The sequence below is a fragment of the Sarcophilus harrisii genome, chromosome 2, assembly GCF_902635505.1.
Source record: "Sarcophilus harrisii chromosome 2, mSarHar1.11, whole genome shotgun sequence".
NCBI classification, from domain to species: Eukaryota; Metazoa; Chordata; class Mammalia; order Dasyuromorphia; family Dasyuridae; genus Sarcophilus; species Sarcophilus harrisii.
This window is the reverse complement of record NC_045427.1, coordinates 462,312,141-462,332,996: the sequence shown is the minus strand read 5'-3', so window position 1 is coordinate 462,332,996 and position 20,856 is coordinate 462,312,141. Positions and strand designations below refer to the sequence as shown.

The 20,856-nt window shown below is 34.0% G+C and overlaps 1 protein-coding gene across 3 annotated transcripts in view; it reads left to right on the top strand.

Annotated features, from left to right (window-relative positions):
* Window positions 1-68: 68 nt before the first annotated feature.
* The window catches only part of SHCBP1 (SHC binding and spindle associated 1), a 33,991-nt gene continuing 13,203 nt past the window's right edge, over window positions 69-20,856 (top strand). The window contains exons 1-8 of one of the 3 annotated variants that reach the window (XM_031954411.1): window positions 69-244; window positions 3,578-3,745; window positions 4,210-4,325; window positions 9,000-9,208; window positions 12,031-12,123; window positions 16,465-16,698; window positions 16,778-16,943; window positions 17,241-17,361. In XM_031954411.1, the coding sequence (XP_031810271.1) occupies window positions 169-244; window positions 3,578-3,745; window positions 4,210-4,325; window positions 9,000-9,208; window positions 12,031-12,123; window positions 16,465-16,698; window positions 16,778-16,943; window positions 17,241-17,361 (1,183 nt within the window). In that variant the 5' untranslated portion in view covers window positions 69-168. Of the gene's footprint in view, window positions 245-445; window positions 851-3,577; window positions 3,746-4,209; window positions 4,326-8,999; window positions 9,209-12,030; window positions 12,124-16,464; window positions 16,699-16,777; window positions 16,944-17,240; window positions 17,362-20,856 lie in introns of those variants that run through there. The other 2 variants (XM_031954409.1, XM_031954410.1) reach the window with 2 other exon arrangements.

The window sequence follows — 20,856 nt, the reverse complement described above, 5'->3', positions numbered from 1 at the left end:
GCCAGGAGGGGGAGACATAGCGGGGTCTCGCTAGCTTGCCTTCCTTAAGAGCGAACGTAAGCAAGCCTTCCTCTGATTGGGCCTCTGGGTTCCTGGCTACTTTCCAACCAGCGGCCTCCGGCGGGCCTACGTCACGGCGTCCCACAGTGCAGCCCGCGGAAATTTGAAATGGCTGAAGGGTTGGGGACTGCGGCTCCGGCCCCGGATTCCAGGCCGTCTGGGGTGTCTTCGGGCGTGCAACACGGTGCGCATCCCCCGTTCCCCGGGTCGGGGCGGGCGGGCGGGCGGAGGCCGCGGCTGCCGTCCGCCCCTTGCCCTTGCCCTTTCAGCCCGGCGGGGCCCGAGCGCTTCGCTCCTTGGCGGGCGTCTTTGGCTCCCTGGGGCTCCCGCGGGAGGGGGCCTAACTGTGTGGCGGAGGGCAGAGCCGGGGGGCGGGAGCACGCGCAAGCTGGCTTTGAGTGTGTCGCGCTTTCTGATCCCTTCCGTCGCCGTGACTCCGATCCCGTCCCTTGGCTTCTCGCGGCCGAATTGCCTTTCCCTGGCCCGTAAAAGGGGCTGGGCCGAGACTCCCTGCTGGGAGGCCCGGCCTGAGGAAAACCACCCGGGAAGGCGGTTTGTTTTGCGAAAGAAGATCGGGGCGGGGGCGAGGGGAGCGCGGCTGCTCTGCTAGTCCCAAGCGCGTCACGGGCTTTGGGAGAGGGCAGAAGCAGGAGCAAAGGAGGAGGCGCGTTCGGGCTGGTGCTTGGGAAGAGCCTTTGATTGTTCAAGGTGTCCCAGGGTGCTGCGGGAAGCAGCGAGTTCCCCGTCGGTGGAGATTGTCTTTATTTTATTATAGCTTTTTATTTACAAGGTGGGGATTTTCGAAGTCGCCTTTTGATCGTGATTCAGGGATGTTGTAGAAGCGGTTAGTGTTGGGGTAGCCTCTGAGGTCCTTCCGGACAGTGAAGTACTCGCGCCTGGAGAGGAGAGAGGGCAAAGGTTGAACGGTGCGCCTGCCCTCGAGAGACGTGGAGCCTATACGTGGGGTCTCGCGCAAATGCGAATGTATTGAGTGGTTATTGAATTGGATGGCAGATGTAGTTCTTTACTGCTAATCCTCAGAAATTTAGAACTAGCTGGATGCTCCTTTTCAACCTTTGCAAATCCGGCTAGTTCTACCACTGAAGGCTTGAGAGCTCTGTGGTTGCAAAAGCTCATTGCTAATAAAGATAGCTATCGATTTTATAGTGCCTAAAGGTTTGCAAAAGCTCTTTTCAAGTGCTGCCTCATTTTATCCTCAGCGTAAGTCTATGAAGTATAATAATAATATATTAATTAATATCAATCAATTAATTATTACATACAATAATTATATGTGATATATACTAATTAGTTAATAATAATATATTAATATTAATAAATATAATAATAAATCTTGACCGCTCCAAGTTCAGACATCACCCCTTGAGCACTGGTCCTACTTCTTCAGTCTCCAAAGTCATGGGAGTAGGGTGGGGGCTTGAATCCCGTCTTGTCATTGATACATAATCACAAATCCTTGAAATATTAAGTCATTATACAGTAAGAGGCTGGGTGATCTAGGTTAAGGCCTAAGACCCATTTTCATGAGAAAGTAGTAAACTTGGAATTTAGATTTAGCTTCCTCTTGTTTCTGACTTCAGGCAAATATTCCTTCTGTGGGCTTCATTTTCTTTCTCTATAATGTAAACTATTGGACCTTTCCAGCTCTGATCTGTAGCCCAGGTTGAATTGTTGACCACAGGTGAGTCACTTATTTATGAGTTTGAGAGTAAAATTTTTTTTCCTACCCATTTTACCTGGGTCTTTCCTAAGCTATCTATCTCTGTACACATTGTATCCTTCTATTTAGAAAATAAATTCCTTGAGGGTGGGGTCATATTTTTCCCCCTGCTATTCTATCACTTATTTCAGTTGCAAAGTAGTCATTAATAAATATTTCTCAAATTGAACTAAATCTGAGCTTCTTTGTAATATGGAAAAATAAAATACTTTTTCTATAGGAAATCTTCCCTTAATTTCAGTGCCTTCCATGTGCCGATTATTTTCTACTTATCCTAATTATAGCTTGTTTTATATATATTTGTTTGCTTGTCATCTCCCCTATCAGATTGTCAGCATTTTAAGGGCTGGGATTGTCCTTTGTATCTTTTTTTTTTTTTTTTTTTTTTGTATTCTAAGCACTTAGCACAGTACCTGTCACATATTATTGGTTGATTCTTGTGAGTAAAGTCCTTTGTAAGCCTTAAGCTCTATGTAAATCTGAGTTATCACCTTTCACACAGAGTCCTTATGAAGAAAATACTTTGTCAAATATAAAGGATTATACAAGTAAGTTATTGTTATTATTTTAGGAATAAATCCTAAAGGATTTATTATTTCCTTCCTAAAATTGTAAGCCTCCATTGCTGTACTATAGGGCTAAGTAAAGCCAAGTGCAGGCCACTAGGGCAGTTCTAACACTTGGAGTAGAGTCTAGGAAAGCAGTAATAATGAGAAGTAAGAGAAATTAATATTAATATTAATTTGCTTTGAAACACTTAGTGATGCCATTGTCAATCATAAATCCACCTGTTGAATGCTACCATAAACATTGATGATGATCAGTTGTTTTCAGTCATGTCTGACATAGTTACTTCATTTGAGATTTTGACAAAGATAGTGGAGTGGTTTGCAGTTTCCTCAGTTTATTTTACAGATGAGGAACTGAAGAAAACAAGCCTAAGTGACTTAACCAAGGTGACGTTGATCTGTATTATTGTTGCCGTTATGACATGGATTGTTATATAGAATAATGTGTGGGAAATGGGTAAAATTGGGAAATGAGCATGGAAAATAAGTTATGCATTGTTACTCAGCTATTAGGAGTGGCAACAGGTAAACTATAGAAACTGCAAATAGTAAATAATTGATATAATTATAATTAGTCATATTCTTATCATTGAGGGACAGCTTATTGGAAGAGGGGAGAGTTTGGACCATTTTTTTTTTTTAAGTGGTAAGGTCTTAAATGAGGAATCCCACAGCCTACATAAAATGAAAATAAAGCTTTTTCTATTAAAGATTATTTTATCACTATATATGGAATGAGCATTGTAAACTTGAAATTGTACTAGAAAAAAAGTGAGTCTCCTAGTTCTCTAAAAGTGCTAGTCATTAGAGAAGGAAGAGTCATCCTTTTCCCTATTTGCCAGGAAATTTATAATAATGTTATAAGGGAAATATATGATCATAAAATGTTGAGTAAATGGAAAGTGCCAAGTCATAGTAAAGAATTAAAGGTGTCTTTAGAAGAAAAGAAAGCATCTTTTGATGTAAAAATTTAAACTTACAAAAAAACTCTTAGGATTTTGAAAGAGCACTTTTAATTTGACATGTTTTTAGGCTTTCTTGGATAAACTATAGTTCCTTCTGACAAGGGGAGAGGTAAATAAACTATGATACCTGAATGCTCATTTGTGCTTCTTTGTTGTTTTAATGAGTAAGTGTTTTAATTTTTGGGTAATTGAAAGACGTTGGAAGTATTTAGGAAGTTGAATGTTCTTTTTTACTCTTTTAGACTTATTCCAAGATGAAGATACAGTCAATGATTATGGCAGTCATAATAAACCAGGGACTATTTTGCAAAGGTTTGTGCCAGAAGGGAATATACCTTTTCCAGACATTTTCCAAACAAATCAGCTTTTGTTCTATGAGCGATTCAGAGCTTATCAAGATTATATTCTAGGTAAGTATTCACTTTGTATGTAAGATGGGCTTTTTTGCTTCTTATATTTTCAGTGTCTTTGTAATTTGATGGGAATATGGTATCTTTTTACAGCACTGCTGTACCCTAGAATCTGCTGTTAGAATTACTGTGTAAATAGAGCTGCTGTTTCTTCTGAGACAGGGCATAGAGTCTTTTTTTCCCTGCCATTCATTGGCTGTGGGACGTTGGGCAAGCAATCCAAACTCTCTAAACCTCAGTTTCCTCATCTGTAATATGAGGATGGTAATATTTTTACTACTTCAAAGAGTAGTTAATACAAATAAATGCACATTATAGTTAATGCATTTGAAAACAGACTTGTCAGTCTGGCTGCAATGTCGTATTGAGAATGGCGTGCACATATCAAATGGTTGGGTGGACAGTAGCTTCTTTCTGCTTTATGTAGTATAAATTCTTATTTCAAGTATTTAATTTGTTTGTAGCTGATTGCAAGGCTTCCGAGGTAAGGGAATTCACAGCTGAGTACTTGGAGAAGGTCCTTGAACCATCTGGATGGCAGGCAATCTGGCGCACTAATGTGTTCGAGGTGCTGGTTGAGGTAAATTTAATTCAGTTGTTAAGACATTTGTCTCTAGCTAAAAGCACTTTACTTCAGACTGTTATAGCCAAAGTACTTATTTTTAATTAAAGTTTATGAGCTGATTGAAAATAACATGTTTTCCACATCTAATTGCCATGGTGGATAAAGCATTCAAGCAAATTTTAAAAGCAACTGAAGGAAAGCTATTTGAAAATCTCAGTTGTTTAAGTTTCAATGTCCTCCTGATAAAGGGAAGTTGACTATGAAGTGTAGGTGCTCTGAACTTGTTTAAAAAAAGGTCTAGTTATAAGTCAACAGCAGTTTCAATTAATTTTTTGTCGTCTTAATTGTAGCACATTAAATAGCTCAAACCAAATAGGCAATACAAGACAGCCCATTTTTTGCTTAACAAATCTGTAGTTATGTGGTTAATCTCTTGGTAATGTGCCCCATTCCAGAAAGTAAAACAATCTTATTTTTCAATTGACTGGGTCTTTCCCATTAAATTTGCACTCTAATTACAGCTGTGAATTTTCTCAGTGTTTGTTAACTGGACCACAAAAAACCTTGCTAAACTGTAATGTTAAACCGACAAGTGTGAATACAAGTAGTTATACTACAACTCCTTTAGAAACAATGTCATTTACTGCAGTGCTTATGTACAGGGCAGTGAATCATAGATGTTGCTTGTGAATTTTTTATCTTAATTCTAGATTTCTATGTTAACTTGGAATAAAGTTCATACTTAGAAATCTTCATTAAGATAGTACTTTGAGACTTCTGAAATAATTTTTTTAATTTTTAAGATGAGTATTTTTAAATATTTCATATTTGATCAAGACATTTTTATTTTTTCTTGCTCAATTCATATGGGATCAAGGATATCTTCTGTTGTCTGATAACATCTTGATACAGATTGACTTTATAGTGGAATGTGTCTATTCTACTAAAATTATTATTATTTACCTTAAAAAATCCATAATTGCATCAGTGTGGTACTCCCTCAGTACTATAATAGTTCTATAAGTTACGTTGGCCAGCTAAATGTATCAGTTGGTGATTGGTTAATGCCCTAGTAGCAAACCTATCTGTTCTTAATTTTGCTGGTGCTCAGATGATAGTTTGTTCCTGGGCCAATATTTGAAGCAGTTTCAGCTTGATAGAACTTTAGAAGCTTAACATAACTTTTAGACTTGATGTTATCTCTTTACTATGGTGATGCATTGAAGCAGGACTTAATTGGAGCCATTTTTTTCCATGCATTGAAAAAGATTCTAGATAGATAAGGGTATAAATTTATTTTCAAAATTTATTTTTTAAATTCTAAGCTTCAACACAGAAAAAGCATTTATACCATATGGTAAAATACAAAAAGAAGATTCAATATAAAACTATGAATCTCCATGTTACACTACCTACTTTTTATATTAAACATTTTTGCAATAAATTCTACTTCTTTTAAAACTGTCATTTAGGTCAGGCTTCTTAAAATTCTTCCACTTGTAATTTCCTTTTTGCTTGAGAAATTTTGATGAGACCCTACCTGTACAGGTATATAAAATAAATATTCAAATGAAACATTTACTGATAATAAATCATAATTTCATGACCTCCACAGTCAGTTACACAACCCCATAGGGTTCATGACCCAGAGTTTTAAAAGCTTTGCTTTAGATGAGGATTTTTAAAGAAAGAGCATTCAGAAAAATAGCCATAAGTTGAAGAATTAATTGTATTTGCGGTGAAGAGAAACTAACAAAATTTTTCTCCACATGTTTACTTTGCCATGTTCTCTCAATGTAATTTTTTTTCTTTACTATTTGGTACTAAAGACGTTGCTTTCCATGAAATTTGAAAATTTCAAAAGTCTTTAAGACTTTTATTATTGGTCTGGTACTATCAGGCTACAGAATTGTGACTTTATTAAATATATTCTTTCTGTTGAAATTCTGCAGTATTAAAAGGGATGATATTCACAGTAAGATGTTTATGCTTTCAGAATCAAATATGGATATTTGTTATTTAACTTTAAAGTCTCAGTCTAACCTTGGTTTGTTCTGTTTGTTAAGCAGTACACTAATTATGTTACAACTTGCATGAATCCGTACGTTAGAGATAATGTTGGTTGGGTATTCCTGTAATATTTTAATGGTTAGTAATCTCATTGGTGTGGGTAGTCTCATTGATACAAAATCAAATACTTATCCATACCTTCTCATCTTTTCTTTCTTGTCCTGGTCTTTCTGTAAATCCTCCATAGTGGATTTACTCAACGTGTTAGAAGCTTTCTTCTAGTACTTTTATTTATTTATTTTTTAAAGGTTTATTTATTTACTTATTTTTAATAACTTTTTATTGACAGAACCCATGCCAGGGTAATTTTTTACAACATTATCCCTTGCACTCACTTCTGTTCCAATTTTTCCCCTCCCTCCCTCCACCCTCTCCCCCAGATGGCAAGCAGTCCTGTACATGTTAAATAGGTTACCTTCTAGTACTTTTAATAGTTATGAGTAACAATGCAATTTGTAGGCCATCAATTGAGAGCTAGAATGGAGCTTAAAGGCCACCTGCTACAAACCTCTCATTTTGCAGATAGGGCAGCTGAGGCTGGGAATATAGCGACTTGCCTTTGGCCACCCAAGTGGTTGGCAGAGATATGATTTGAACCCAAGTCTTCTGATTACAAATCCAGTCCTCTTTTTTTTTTTTTTTTTTCATTGTACTGGCAGCTAGAGTAGAGAAGAATGATAGATTTGGAGTTAGAAAACTTGAATTCTAATTTTATTTTTGCCATTTTATTTCTTGAGTGACTTTGGCTAAGTCACTTAACCTGTCTTAGCCTTACTTGATTCATCTGTAGAAGAAATACTGCTAAGATACCTTCTAGCTCTAAATCTGTTTATCCTGTGATCTCTAATTCTTGAGCAGTTATCGCTCTCACTTGCTGCATGACTGACTTATCTTCTTTTTGGCTGTGATAACTGTTCTTGCTGCATCTGATAATGTATTTCATTGTTAGTAAGAGGCTGCTCCTGAACTTTCTTACCCAGTTTAAAGTGAAACTCCAAATTCTACATTAAACTACAAAAATCATAAAATTATTTATCTGAAAATTCAGCTGTTGGCAGTATTTGATAGGAAGGCAAATGAAGTTTCTAAGATTATTTGGAACTATGGTCTTAGGCATTTCAGGTGATCAAGAATTATTTATTAAAAGTGTTCCACATGCCAGGATCTGTGCTAGATAATAAGGATACAAAGACTGAAATGAAACATTTTTATGTCTCTGAGGTACTTACCTCAGAGGTAAGGTACTATGTATATCTTTGCAAAATATATAAGAAAATGTAAGGCAATTTTTTTTGAGGGGTGGGGGTTTTAGGGGATCAGGAAACACTTAATGTAGCACTTGTGCTAAGTTTGTGAAGGAAATGATATTGTGAAAGGCAAAGGTGAAGGAGTCCATTCAGGCATGGGGGATAATCAGTTGTACAAAGGTGGGAGAGATGGGAGGATGAAATTTGTTTGAAGAACAGAGAAGATCAGTTTGGCTGGACCATTGCATGTTTTGAAAGGAGTGTTATGTATAATGAGACTGGAAGGGTAAGTTGAGGCTGAGTCATGAAAGGTTATAAATGATGATAAATAGGATCTAGAGATAATCTAGAGATAATAAGCAGCCAGTGGAGTTTATTGAATAAAGGAGTAACCTGGTCAGAGTTAGGAAAATCATTTTGGCATTTGTGGAAAATAGATTGGGGAGAAGAGAGACTTGAGGAAGAGAGATTAAGAACGAGTTAACTCCTCTTTATTATATATGTTAAAGTTTATATATTTTCTGAAGCCTCAGACAGTAGTATCTTTTTATTTTTTAACTTCTGAATTGTTAAATTTTCATTAATTTTTTTATATCTTAAAATGAAATAGAAAACATACCTACACATTCTTTCAAAGAATTCCATAGACTGAGTTGGAAGAAATGTTGGAGGCCATTTACACTAACTCCTAACTGAACTGGAATCTTACCATCATTCCTTGCAAGTGATCTTGCATCTTCCTTAGAAACATCCCACTTTTGCCTACTGAGGTCAAGCAGAACAAAACTAATTTCTCTTTCATATGACAGCCTATCACATAACTGAAGGCAGCTGTTCTTTCAGTTCCCAAATCTTTTCTTTTCTTTAGGTTAAACATCTGTAATTCCTTGATTTGTACTTCACATGGTGTGGTTGCTGGTTCCATTGCCATTCTTTTCTGGATGTTCTCTACTTGTCAAAGTAGATCTTAAAATGTGGCTTGCAGAGCTAAATAGAGTGTTCCAGATGTGCATTGACTGAAGCAGGATGCAACGGGACCACCATATTCTTATGTCTCTTAATGCAATGCTAAGATTGATTTAGCTTCTTTGACATGGAAATTTTGAATTCTCGTGAACTGTTATTTAACTATGCCTCCTCCATCTTTCATTTGGGAGGTTTTTGGCTTTTTTTCTTTTTTTTTAATTGAAATGTATGACCTTGTATTTATTCCTATTAAATAGTATCTTTTATTTGATCCATTGTTTTAGACTGATCTTTGAGATCCTACTTTATTACCGAATGTATTTGTCCATCCCTCCTAGCTTTGTATTACTTGTCCAGTTGATAAGAAAACCATCTTATCACATGGTCATATTATTTTAAATTTCAGGTCACAAATGTGGATTTTTCATCTCTGAAAGCAGAGGTGAAGCTTACTCATCCTTACCTTTGCGAATCTCGAGTTAGTACCTTTACTTTGGAATGCATGAAAGAATTGCTAGAACTGAAAGAAAACCAGTTGCCTCTTCAAGAACTGTGGGTGGTGTTTGATGATTCAGGCGAGTTTGACCAGACAGCACTTGCAATTGAACATGTCAGGTAAGAAGAGAAATATATAAAAATGGTCTTTTATCTAGAAATATTGGATGAAACTGAGGTAATGAAGATCCCAAAACTAAGGTATCAAACCAGCTATTGTGTCTTTATTTTAAAATACTTAAAGGTGGAGGTTTTTTCTTTAATTGTATACTTGCAGAAGCAATGATGTTCAAAAATAAAGCATTTGGAAAAAGGACTTTTTCTTTAGTGTTTTTGTAGGAGATGAGTTATTTGGAAATTATTGCTAGAGAATTTTTAAGGTTCTGGGAAGCTGGGGCTTATGGGAAATATCTATGAATTTAAGGGAAAATAAATGTTACATGTTCTGAGAGAGTCCCAAGACTGAAGAACTGACTTTTAACAAGTTGGTAGAGAATTACTGTTGCTAGTAAAACTTGCCCTAATTTTTCCATCTATTTTAGCATTTTCTTTTTTGTCACTTTCTGGGCTAATGCTGATTAAATGAAATCTTTTGTTTCTTCCTGTAGTTTTTCAGGGAAAATTCAGTTTTGATCAGTACTTTTTGGCATAACTGATTTTAGCTTTGCATATTTACTATTAACTTATTTCTATATTTCAAATGAGATTAAAATAAAGCAGAGACTATTTGTATTAAGCTGTGTTTTCCTGGGTTTTGAAAAAACTTTAAAAATAGGATCACTTACATCTTAACTCTCGTTTATCTTACATAGCTAAATTTTTGTATTTTTAACTGATTAACTTAGGAGTGTGATTGGATGTTCCATTTCACTAAAAATGCTTACTTTTTTTTTTTTAAGGCTTAATTTGGTTATTTAAGGATAAAGTACATTGTTGTTCCTTCTTAATTTTACCTAGAAACTGGGAAATAGTCCTCATGTGATTAATAAACTCTCCATAGCCATTATTTTATTTTAAGAACTGGGCCCAGGTTTTATAGATTGAAAATATTTCTCCTTGTCATCTTCTTCAGTCCCAGGTTGTAAGTAACATTTCTTGACAGCGTACAAAAAAATTTAGCACAAAACACCAACAGTGATTCTATGCTAAGTATATTTATTGCTTTTTTGGGGCAGTACTTTATGGCTTCAAAATACTTTACCTCATGTTATCTTAGTTGATCCTCCTTGACTTATTCAAGATTATATGTAGGAAAACTGGGTCTTGAATCCAGATTTTGTTATTTCAACTCTTATTCTTCACTGTAACATATATTGCCTCTTCATGTCCAAGAAACTGTTCAACATTAGAAAAGTGAAGTAGTCATCCTGGTTCTATCTTTGTTTATAATAAATAATGAAAACAGTTAGAGATAAAGGAAAATTGCTTGTATTTTATGGAAATTATGAATAATAGTGTGTGTGAGTAAGAAACTCTTTGGATTTGTGGTTTTCTCAAAAGCGAGTAAGACAAATCCAATTAAAATATTCTTGTTTGTTCTACCAGTAAGGTTTTTTTTTTTTTGATTGTAACATTAACTTTTTAGGGAAAATTGTGTGATCATTTTAAGATTTTTCTTTGCTACTATTTTGCATAAGAAGCTGAAGTATATTTAGGAGCATTATAATTTTCTTATACCTTTCTGGGTTTAAATTTTTAGATTACAATAAGATATTGTTAATCAGATATCTCATATCTTTGACCATACTATGTCATTTCATGGTAATTTATTAGTTTCAGTTGAGATGACACAAGTCTGATATTTAGAATTCCTTATTATGAATCATCTGAAAGTTTATATTTATGGTAGATTTAAAGGGGAAATTTAGGTGCTTTTTCTGATGTAGAATATGTGAATGTGTGCACATTTAGATGTGTACTCACATATATATATATATATATATATATATATTTTTTTTTTTTACATATATATGTCATTTATATACACATAAGCATATAGTATTGATTATAGAATTGTTCTTATAGCCATGAAGACCTGGTTTCCAGTCCTACATGTGACACATGCTGGCTGTGTGATCCTGAATCAAGTCACTTAACCTCTTATTACTCTAGGCAATTCTCTAAAACTATAAAGTTACTCTAAAACTATAAGTTACAGAGAAGATAGAAAAGAATTTCCTTATTCAGGAATTCCCTGTACCAATGAACTCATGAATTCAGTCCTTAAGCCCACAGTCATCCCAGTTTTGAATTCATAATACTTATTTTAATACTAAGCATTTGAAACCAGGTGCTAATTGTAGTGTTGTTTTATTTTAACTTTTCATGCATATTTGTGTTCTGCCTCCCCATGTAGGTTAATTGTTTAATCATCTTGGCAAAGATACTGGGGTGGTTTCCTTTTCTAGTTTATTTTACAGATGAGGAAATTAAAGCAAACAGTTTTAAATGACTTGTCCAGGGTCACACAGCTGGTAGCTGGTAAGTGTCAGAGGTCAGATTTGAATTCAGGAAGCCTTTCTAACAGGTTTGGGGCACTATCTACTGTAACACCTAGCTGCAGTAGCTAATTGTTACCTAAAGTGAAAGAACCATACTATAATGCTCTTAGCATTTATTATAATGTCTTTATTTATATTTGTTTTTGGGTGAAAAAAGAAACTGAAAGAATCAATGATTCTGGAAAAACTCCACAATTAGGTAGGTAGAAGGAATGTTTATACTTACTTCACGATTCTGAATTTTTAATTAGGATCTGAAGGAGTGTTTTATGTTTGGGATATTCTTGTTGATATAAATCAACTGCTTTGATTTGCAAGTGCAAATTCAGTTTTTGTCTACAAGAATTTTTACATTTTGAATTAGTGACTAATTTTTAATGTTTTATATATATATATATATATATATTTTTTTATTTATTTATTTATTTATTTATTTTTTAGGTTTTTCTACCAAAATATTTGGAGGAGTTGGGATGAAGAGGAGGAGGATGAATATGATTATTTTGTCAGATGTGTTGAACCTCGATTGCGTTTGTAAGTGTATGTCATTACTGTTCTCATACTGGTTTATTTCTTTGTGCCTGCAGTGCTTTTAACTAGCTTTTATTTTTATCAAATCATATAAAAATAGAGCTCATACAGAAACAGCATCCTTTGCAAAGTCCAAACTTACCTGCCAGTCACTTGAGGGCACTACCTATGGGGTGGTGAAGGAGACAGTGGGTTCTTGATTCAGAGCTTACATAAATTTAAGAAAATAACTGAAAAAAATTCATGTTCAAACAGTTATCTAAGCAATATCATTCAGTGGAAAGGGTGCTGGGTTTGGAGTTTGAAGGTTTAAGATCAAACTTTGGGTCTGCAAGTTACTTGCTGGGAAATCTAAGGTAGATCTGTTCTGGCTGTTCTGGGCCCTGATTTCTTATATGTATAATGAAAGACTGCTAATAAAGTCTCTTCTAACTTTGAATCTGTAATCCATTGAATTGCACTTTAAAAAAAAAAAAAATTCAAGGTAACTAAAACATTTTGTTAATAAAATCACAGAATTTGAGAATTGGAGGGGACCTCAGTGTCTTTCTAGTTTCAATACCTACACCAAAGGAGTCCTCATCACAAATCAAATCAACAAACACTGATTAAGCTGAACTGTATGCCAGGCCCTGTACTTAGCCGTGAAAATATATGAACAAAAAGAGAGTACCTGACTTCAAGGAACTTATGTTTTAATTGAGGAACACAGTAAAGAAAACTGAAAAGGAACGGCAGGGAGAAGGTCTCCAATGCAGACAAAGTCCACAAGGTCAGAGATACATCCTGGAGAGAAATGAAGACATGGGTAGCCTGGGTTCCATGCCTTAGATGGGATTTTTGGCTCAACTATTCAATAAAGGGAAGAGACCATAGGGATAGAGTGAATTTCTGAAGTGTGAGGTCAGGATTCAGTGAACTTCCAGGGAAAGAAGGCTGATAGAACTAGGAGTAGAGCATGGAGAAGAAGGGAGATAGTTGGCCTAGTCACTTTCTTTCTAATGGAGATTATAAAAATAATCAGAAGAGGGGTAATGGGGAGAAACCTAAACTTCTAGGTGAGAAGGCTACTGTGGCATGTTGGAGAAAAGTCTGAGAGTTGACAGTAGAACCCTAATAGAAATGAAGCTTACTCACTCTATCTAAATCTACAACAGATTTGGACTAATAGTACTATTGAAAAATAGCAAAAATCATTTGAATAATAGAATATTTTTCAGTAAATGTAGTTTTAGTCCAAGTTAAGATGGTAATTTAAACTGGACTAACGAAATATTGTCAGAATGAGTTATAAAGTAGAAATCTTTGTATTTGTCAAAATTACTGTATAAGAATATTATTTAACAATGACTAAAATAACTAAATTGCGAATATAGGTTCACAAATGCTTAAATATAATTTTTATTAAGTAGGCCAAATAATGTCCTAATTATGCTATTTACATAATTTACATTGAAATCCTTTTTTAAGGAAAATTTGAGTTCAAGACATCCTTATTGCTTTACTAGCTTCGACTCTGAGCAAGTTACCTAACCTTGATATGCCTTCATTTTCTATAAAATGTGGATGATGATATTATAACACCTACTTCTCCAGGCTGTTGTGAGGATAAAATAATATAATATTTGTAAAGTGCTTTGTAAACTTTAACCCAATTAAATGCTACCTATTCAAAGATAAGTGTATCTTTTTACTGTTTTATGGTCTGTTATTGAATTCTAAAACATTTAAGTTTCAATGAGTTTTGAATCAACAGTTTTGGATTACTTACAAACTACATATTTTTCTGTACAGTTACATGCCTTTTCCCAATTACTTTCTTAAAGGTTTAAAACAAATTTCTCAATAGATCGTTCTGCACTACTTTAGGATTGCTTAGATAATGCATGACTTTGAGACTTCCATTAGATGGTGCTACAAAACCAGATAACTTTTTATGAATTCCAAATGAGTGACTAAGTAGGGAGTGTTAAAATGTGAATAAAGCTAGAACTTGTACTTTGGAAAATTTTTGAAAGTTTTTCAATGGAAGGTGCTTTGGTTGTATTTATTAATATACTAACCCTATTAATTTTTATAGAGCCTTCATTGCTCAAGGAATGATCTGTTGATCTAATTAGCCAAACATTTGAATAATAACATAAAAAGAGAGACTTAGTTTATTGTAATGTTTAATTTATTTTTTCATAAATCAGCCAAGATTTTTATCTCCTTTCCTTCTTATTTTCTAAGATATGTGCTTGGCATGTCAGAATTTCAGCCAGCCAGAAAATTCTCAAGAATAATATAATTTAAAGAATAATGATTTATTTTGACTTAAATGAAATTTAATGATAGCTGAATACTATTTGTACTGGAGAATTTCATCTTTACTCTTAAAACTGTATTCAGATTTCATACTTTTTTTTGGTAGTCATTTGGTAGTCAAATGATTTATACACATTTTACAAAGCACCCTCAGCTGATAAGGCTGAAGGAAGGAAAGAACTATTTTCAAAAGTTGAGAAGAATCTTTGTTATTGATGAAGTCTTGAATGTTATCGTAAATAAGAATACCATAGAGCATCAGCCTTGAAGTCAGGAGGACCTGAGTTCAAAATTTGGCCTCAGACACTTAACACTTCCTAGCTGTGTGATCTAGGCAAGTCACTTAACCCCAATCACCCCAGCAAAACAAATAAAACAAATAAATAAGGGAATTCTTTAAGAAAGTCTCAAATGAGAGTAGAACTGGAGGTATAACTCAAAAAAAGCACATTACACCATTTTGGTATTATAGTACATAGTAGATATTTTTTATTTTCACTTTAAAACATCATGCTTTAAAGCTTGTTGATCTAAATTAAATTACATAGATGATTTTTTTTTCTTGTCCATACAAGTTGGATTTTGGAGATTCAATATAAAGAATAAAATGATGGCTTGACTTGGGGCATCAGAAATATTAGGATTCTTATTTTTGGATTCTAACTTCAATTTTTCACAACTTTATTATGCTTTTGGCTGAATAATTAGTGTTTTGTTTCTCCATTTCTCTTTGTAAAGCAAATTTTTAGAATGGCTTTAAATATTCATACTTTAATCAATACAGATAAAGAACGTTCTTTCCAAGATTCATCTGATGTATTTATTTGAAAAGAAATTAGCTATTTATATTCTTTTAAAGTATCATTTGTTTTCATCATTGGGTACCAATTTATTTAGGATTTGGGTTTTGATTTTTTTCTCTATGTTGGGACTTAAACTGAGGTTTTTCTAACTTTGATAATAAAATTATTATTTTGAAACTGTTTTGACAGTGTTCTTTCTCTTCAGATGGTAATGATTTTACATCTTTAAGTCAATAGTTTGAACTCTAGTATATAAACAAAAATTATTTTGTTGACCTAAAAGAGATAAAATTTTTTAGTTCTCTGTGATACTTTTGAGTAGATGGCTAAGCTAATAGCATAAGTATAAAGTAGATTTATAGAATTGTCCAGAAAAATCTTTATTCTTCCTTTTTAGTGTTTCTTTAATTTAGTGATGATTTTCTACTTAGAATCTGAAATTTTTCTAAATTGTTTAATCATCTTCCTAAGTGAAGATTCAGCGTAATCAGGGATAGTACCGCTAAAAGGCAAAAGGAAGACTTGAATTTCTTGTAAATCCTGATGTGTTTTTTTGTTTTGCGTGTGTGTGTGTTTTTTTTTTTGTTTTTTTTTTTTAAGACCTCTGGCAAACACATTTGTAAAGTTTTGGAGTTACTTTTCCTTCCCTTTTCTTGAGACTCGTTTTTCGTTTTTTCCCTTATTTTGCATTCTTTTCCTCTGTTTTATGTTCAGCCAGTCATTTTTTTTCAATTTTACATATAGAAGAAGAAAGGTTACTTTTATCTAATTTTTTTATTTTTTGCTGAGGCAGTTGGGGTTAAGTGACTTGTCCAGGGTCACACAGCTGGAAGTGTTAAGTGTCTGAGGCCAGACTTGAATTCAGGTCCTCCAGAATTAAGGGCTGGTGCTCCATTCATTGTGCTATATAGCTGCCCCAGAAAGGTTACTTTTAAAATGATAATTTATCATTGGTGTATAGTAAAGAAATAACATCTTTTCCTGATGGACTTTTTAGTATTAGAGAAATATCCTGGTCTAAAGGGAAAAAATGAAATCAACTTTTCAAAATACTTAATGAACTTAAAATGATTTTCCTTTCTCATCTGTCTTCTGGTAGGTAGTCTTTCATGCAATTAGAATTAGAATACATTTGATAATATACAGTTAAAACAAATCACTTTCGACGTCTTTAGGAAAGGTGGATCTCGTCCCCTGAAAGGCTGTGATTTTAACTGTGTTTTTAAACTTACAGGCATTATGACATTCTTGAAGGACGGGTCCCTTCAGGTCTCATTATTGACTACCACAAACTACTTTCTGAGTGTGAAGAAATTTATAGGAAGTTTTTAAATCTGAGGAGCAGTATATCAAATGGTGACGCAGACACTGAATTAGAAAATGTTTCCATGGCTGAAGGGTTAAGGCTATATTCTGAAATAGAACAACTGAAACAGAAGTTAAAACTCATTGAGAACCCTCTTCTAAGGTAGTGTATTACTCTTAGAATGATAATGTTTACCACATGGCTCTTGTTGAGAATTGACAGATGTATTTGTACCTTTAAGATACGTATTCGGTTATCAGAAACATACTGGCATTCAAGCAAAGGGAATTCGTCCAACTGGTAAAAAGATCACCCATGTTGTATCAACTTCCATGATGGCTAGTTTGTTGCATTCTCTGCTCAGAGACAAGCTTTATCAGGAGTCTCATGAAGAAATGGAAATTCAGGTATGTCCAAGTAGAAGAAATACTTCAGATTTATCCTGAAAAAAACTTGAGATAATTTCGTAGAATTAGTGATATATACATAGTAAGATCTTGATGTTTATTGAACAAATTAAAAACTAACAAGTAAGTGAAGAGAAAAGATTGCCAAAATTGTACATTCTTTCATCATCAATGGCCATTAACTTATTTTTGGTGCCATATGTGTCAAGCATATGTATTTATTATGTATTAGATTTTCCAAGTTGCAGTAACTTTTTCATTTTGTTTTGAGTTAATTTAAATTTTTTTCTTTTTTAGTTTCATAATGACCCATTGTCAGCTATAAATGCTTGTTATGAAGGAGACACTGTTATTATTTGTCCTGGTCATTATCTGGTAAATGGCATGTTTTCTATTGCTGACTCTATTGAATTAGAAGGTATGTATTAAAAAATCACTTAACCAATTGCCATGCATTGAATGCTTAAGAGAAGCCAATTACTAACCTGGGTTAGACTTTGAGAACATAAATTTAGTGTTGAATGATTTCTGTGAAAATTTCTAAGTGAGTTGTCTTGAAATCTATCTTGGGCTGAAAATTGGGGATGCTGAGTAGTTTATTCTTCATAGTCCCTATTTTTATGGTATATTTGTGTTTTGGAAATAATTTGCGGACACAAGATGCAAAAATGAAAAAAAAATTTTAAAGAAACATCTCAAACATTTTCTCAGCAATTGTGCATATTGAGATTTCATTTTTAGAATATATAATTGAAGTGCTTTTAAACTTAAGAGTTTCCCTTGGTCTTATGTCTTGCTCTTTTATACATATTTCAGTCATTCTTGTTGTAAATTCAACTTATTTCCATGAAAGAAAGATGGTATCATATTTTGAGAGTTGGCATAAAGCAAATTATTGTTTTTAGTTTAATTCTTTAAAAGCTTGGTGACACATTACAAATTATTTATTTTATACCTTGACTGATGTATTCTTTCTTTAAAGATTTTTTAACACTGAAAGAGCCTATTAAAAAAAAAAAAAAAAAAAAGAACAACAACTTAATACCATTCAGTCTTAGCATACATTTAGAGTGACTTCTAAATTTGGATTATTTTACAGTCCTTTAACTTTGTTCAGTATATTTCTATAATATGTCAAATATATATACACATACCTATTCTACTATTTACCAAAACAGCTTCAAGTTAGCAATAAAGCTTGTAATGCAAGAAACCATATATCATTTTGGTGTTTCTGCAGCTGTTCACATACTGCTTAAGCTGTATTCTTTGTCTTTATCTTGTCAAAACTTCTTAATGGAAAGAAGGCTGGGAGTTTAATTTCCTGCTGTTCACCACTACATCATCTTAGCCCCCTTTTTATTTTATGTGTACAATTTTCATTCTCTTCGTCCTTTCCTACATTTGATTTATAGAGATGTGTGTGTATAAATAACACATCTGCAAAATAAATCATTGCAGGAAAAATACCTTTTTCTTTAGCATAGTGAAAACAATATTGTTATCATGGATTGTGTGGTAGATGAGAGGATTTCTTGAATTGGTGCGGAAATTATAGCATAATTGCTAGAGCATAATAAATGGCTATATAGAATTCCAATAAAACCTTTTAGAGAATGATTGTTGGTAGTTCATTTACTAATAATGTGAATTTTCAGAATTTTGTAGTTTATGTGACTTGTTTTTTTGATATGAAGTGAATAGAAATTGTAAGTACTTAAGTTTTGCATTCTACTAGGAAGAAATTGAATAGCTACTGACTTATAAGAGGAAGTTTTTTTTTTTTTTTGAGAGGAAGAATTGTTTCATTTCTGATCTTTGTATTTCTTTTACCTAGTACAGTACTTGCCACATAGTAAATGTTTAACAAATACTTTTGGATTGATTTTTAATGTATAGATCTGACTGTAGCCTTCATGAATTCTCCATTTTATATATAGGATAAAATATGAACTACTAAGGCTGGCTTTCAAAACACTACATATTTTGGTAACAGTCTGTCATTGCAGTCTTCTTTCATACCAATCCATGTTGATTATTCTATGTTTTAGCCAGATAGTTCTCTCCTGACTTTGCCCTGCCCTCTTCAACCTCCAAAAATTAGCTCTCACTATTCCTCCCTACTTAGAATGAATTCCTTCTACATCTTTTGCTCCCTTTTATGAAATCCTTAATTTTCCTTCAAGGTCTAGCACAAACTACCTTTTCTTTGTCCCATTCCCCTCCTCCAGCCTCCCTTTCTTCATCTCTCCCAGAATTAGATGTAAGGTAATTTTTTATCTGATTGATGTCCTATACACTTAATATATCCTAACTTGCATGGTTATTTGTACATGCGTTGTTCTTTCTGGGCAGCTAGATGGGGTCTGGAGTCAGGAAGACTCCTCTTCTTGAGTTCACATCTGGCTTCAGACACAAGCTGTGTGACCCCGGACAAGTCAATTAACCCTGTTTGTCTTAGCTTCCTCATCTGTAAAATGAGCTAGAAAAGGAAATGATAAACTACTCTCATATCTTTGCCACGAGAACCCCAAATGAAGTCATGAAGAATTGGACATAATTGGAATGACTGAATGACAGCAACATTCTTTCTTTTAGACTAAAGCCCTAGGCTATGTAATTTTTCTTTTTTATCTCTTTAGTTCATCATACACTGCTGTGTGTATGGTAGATACTTAATGTTTGTAGAGTCTAGCCAATGCTGGCTATTGAGAAAGGTGTACTCTCTTCTCATAATTTATTTTGTAAAAAATTATTTATGTTAATACACAAATTTATGTATTAGCTGGATCTGAGTAATGAGTAGTATGTTCTTCAAGTACCTCAGGAGTAGTTGACCAGGTGGGACATCTATTCTGAGTGGTCTGATTCAGGGTCAGACCAGCACAGGTTTAGGGTCCAGGGATCCTTGGTTAGACCTGTTTCTGCTGTACATGGTTTCCGGTTCTAGGTTTCCCTAGATTTTGGTTCAATCTTGGTTTGTGAGCTAGAAAATTCTCTACTCTCTGTTTAGGGTCTAGGCTGCTGTCTGGATCTGTTCTCTATGGTCTATAAGCCTCTGGCTCTTTGGAACTGTGTTGATAAAATGTTCTTACTATGATTTCTTCTTGAATTTCCCCTTTTCATTTTCAGCCTGGTGTTTTTTTTTTTGTTTTTTTTTTTTTTTTTTTTAATTCTTGTTGGAGTAGTTTTGAGAGAGTTGAGCTGTTCCACTTCCATGCACCCTATCATATTGAAAGATGGCTCCTTCTTTTTATCTTTACATCGTGCTTATTTCCTTTCCCTCCTCTGCCCAGATTGTACCTATTTAGTAACAATAACAAAAAAAAAAAAAAATCAAGTTAAAGTAGAAGTATTCACTCGTCTCTTCTGCTCTGAGGTTTGAGGGATGTTTGTTTATTTCTCAAAACAATCATTAGTTTTTGCATTACTCAGAAAGTAGTTTCCTTTTCATGATCTTTTCATTAATGTTGTAGTTATTATCTATATTCTTTAAGGTCTGCTTATTTTGCTTTAGTTTGCATGAATATTCCTTTTTTTTTTAAATAGTTTTTTATTTACAAATTATATGTATGGGTAATTTTACAGCATTGACAATTGCCAAACCTTTTGTTCCACTTTTTCCCCTTCTTCCCCCCACCCCTCCCCTAGTAGGCAGGATGACCAGTAGATGTTAAATATATTAAAGTGTAAATTAGATACACAATAAGTATACATGACCAAACCGTTATTTTACTGTACAAAAAGAATCGGACTCTGAAATATTGTACAACTAGCCTGTGAAGGAAATCAAAAATGCAGGCAGGCAAAAATATAGGGATTGGGAATTCAATGTAGTGGTTCTTAGTCATCTCCCAGAGTTCTTTCTCTGGGTGTAGCTTGTTCAGTTCATTACTACTCCATTGGAACTGAT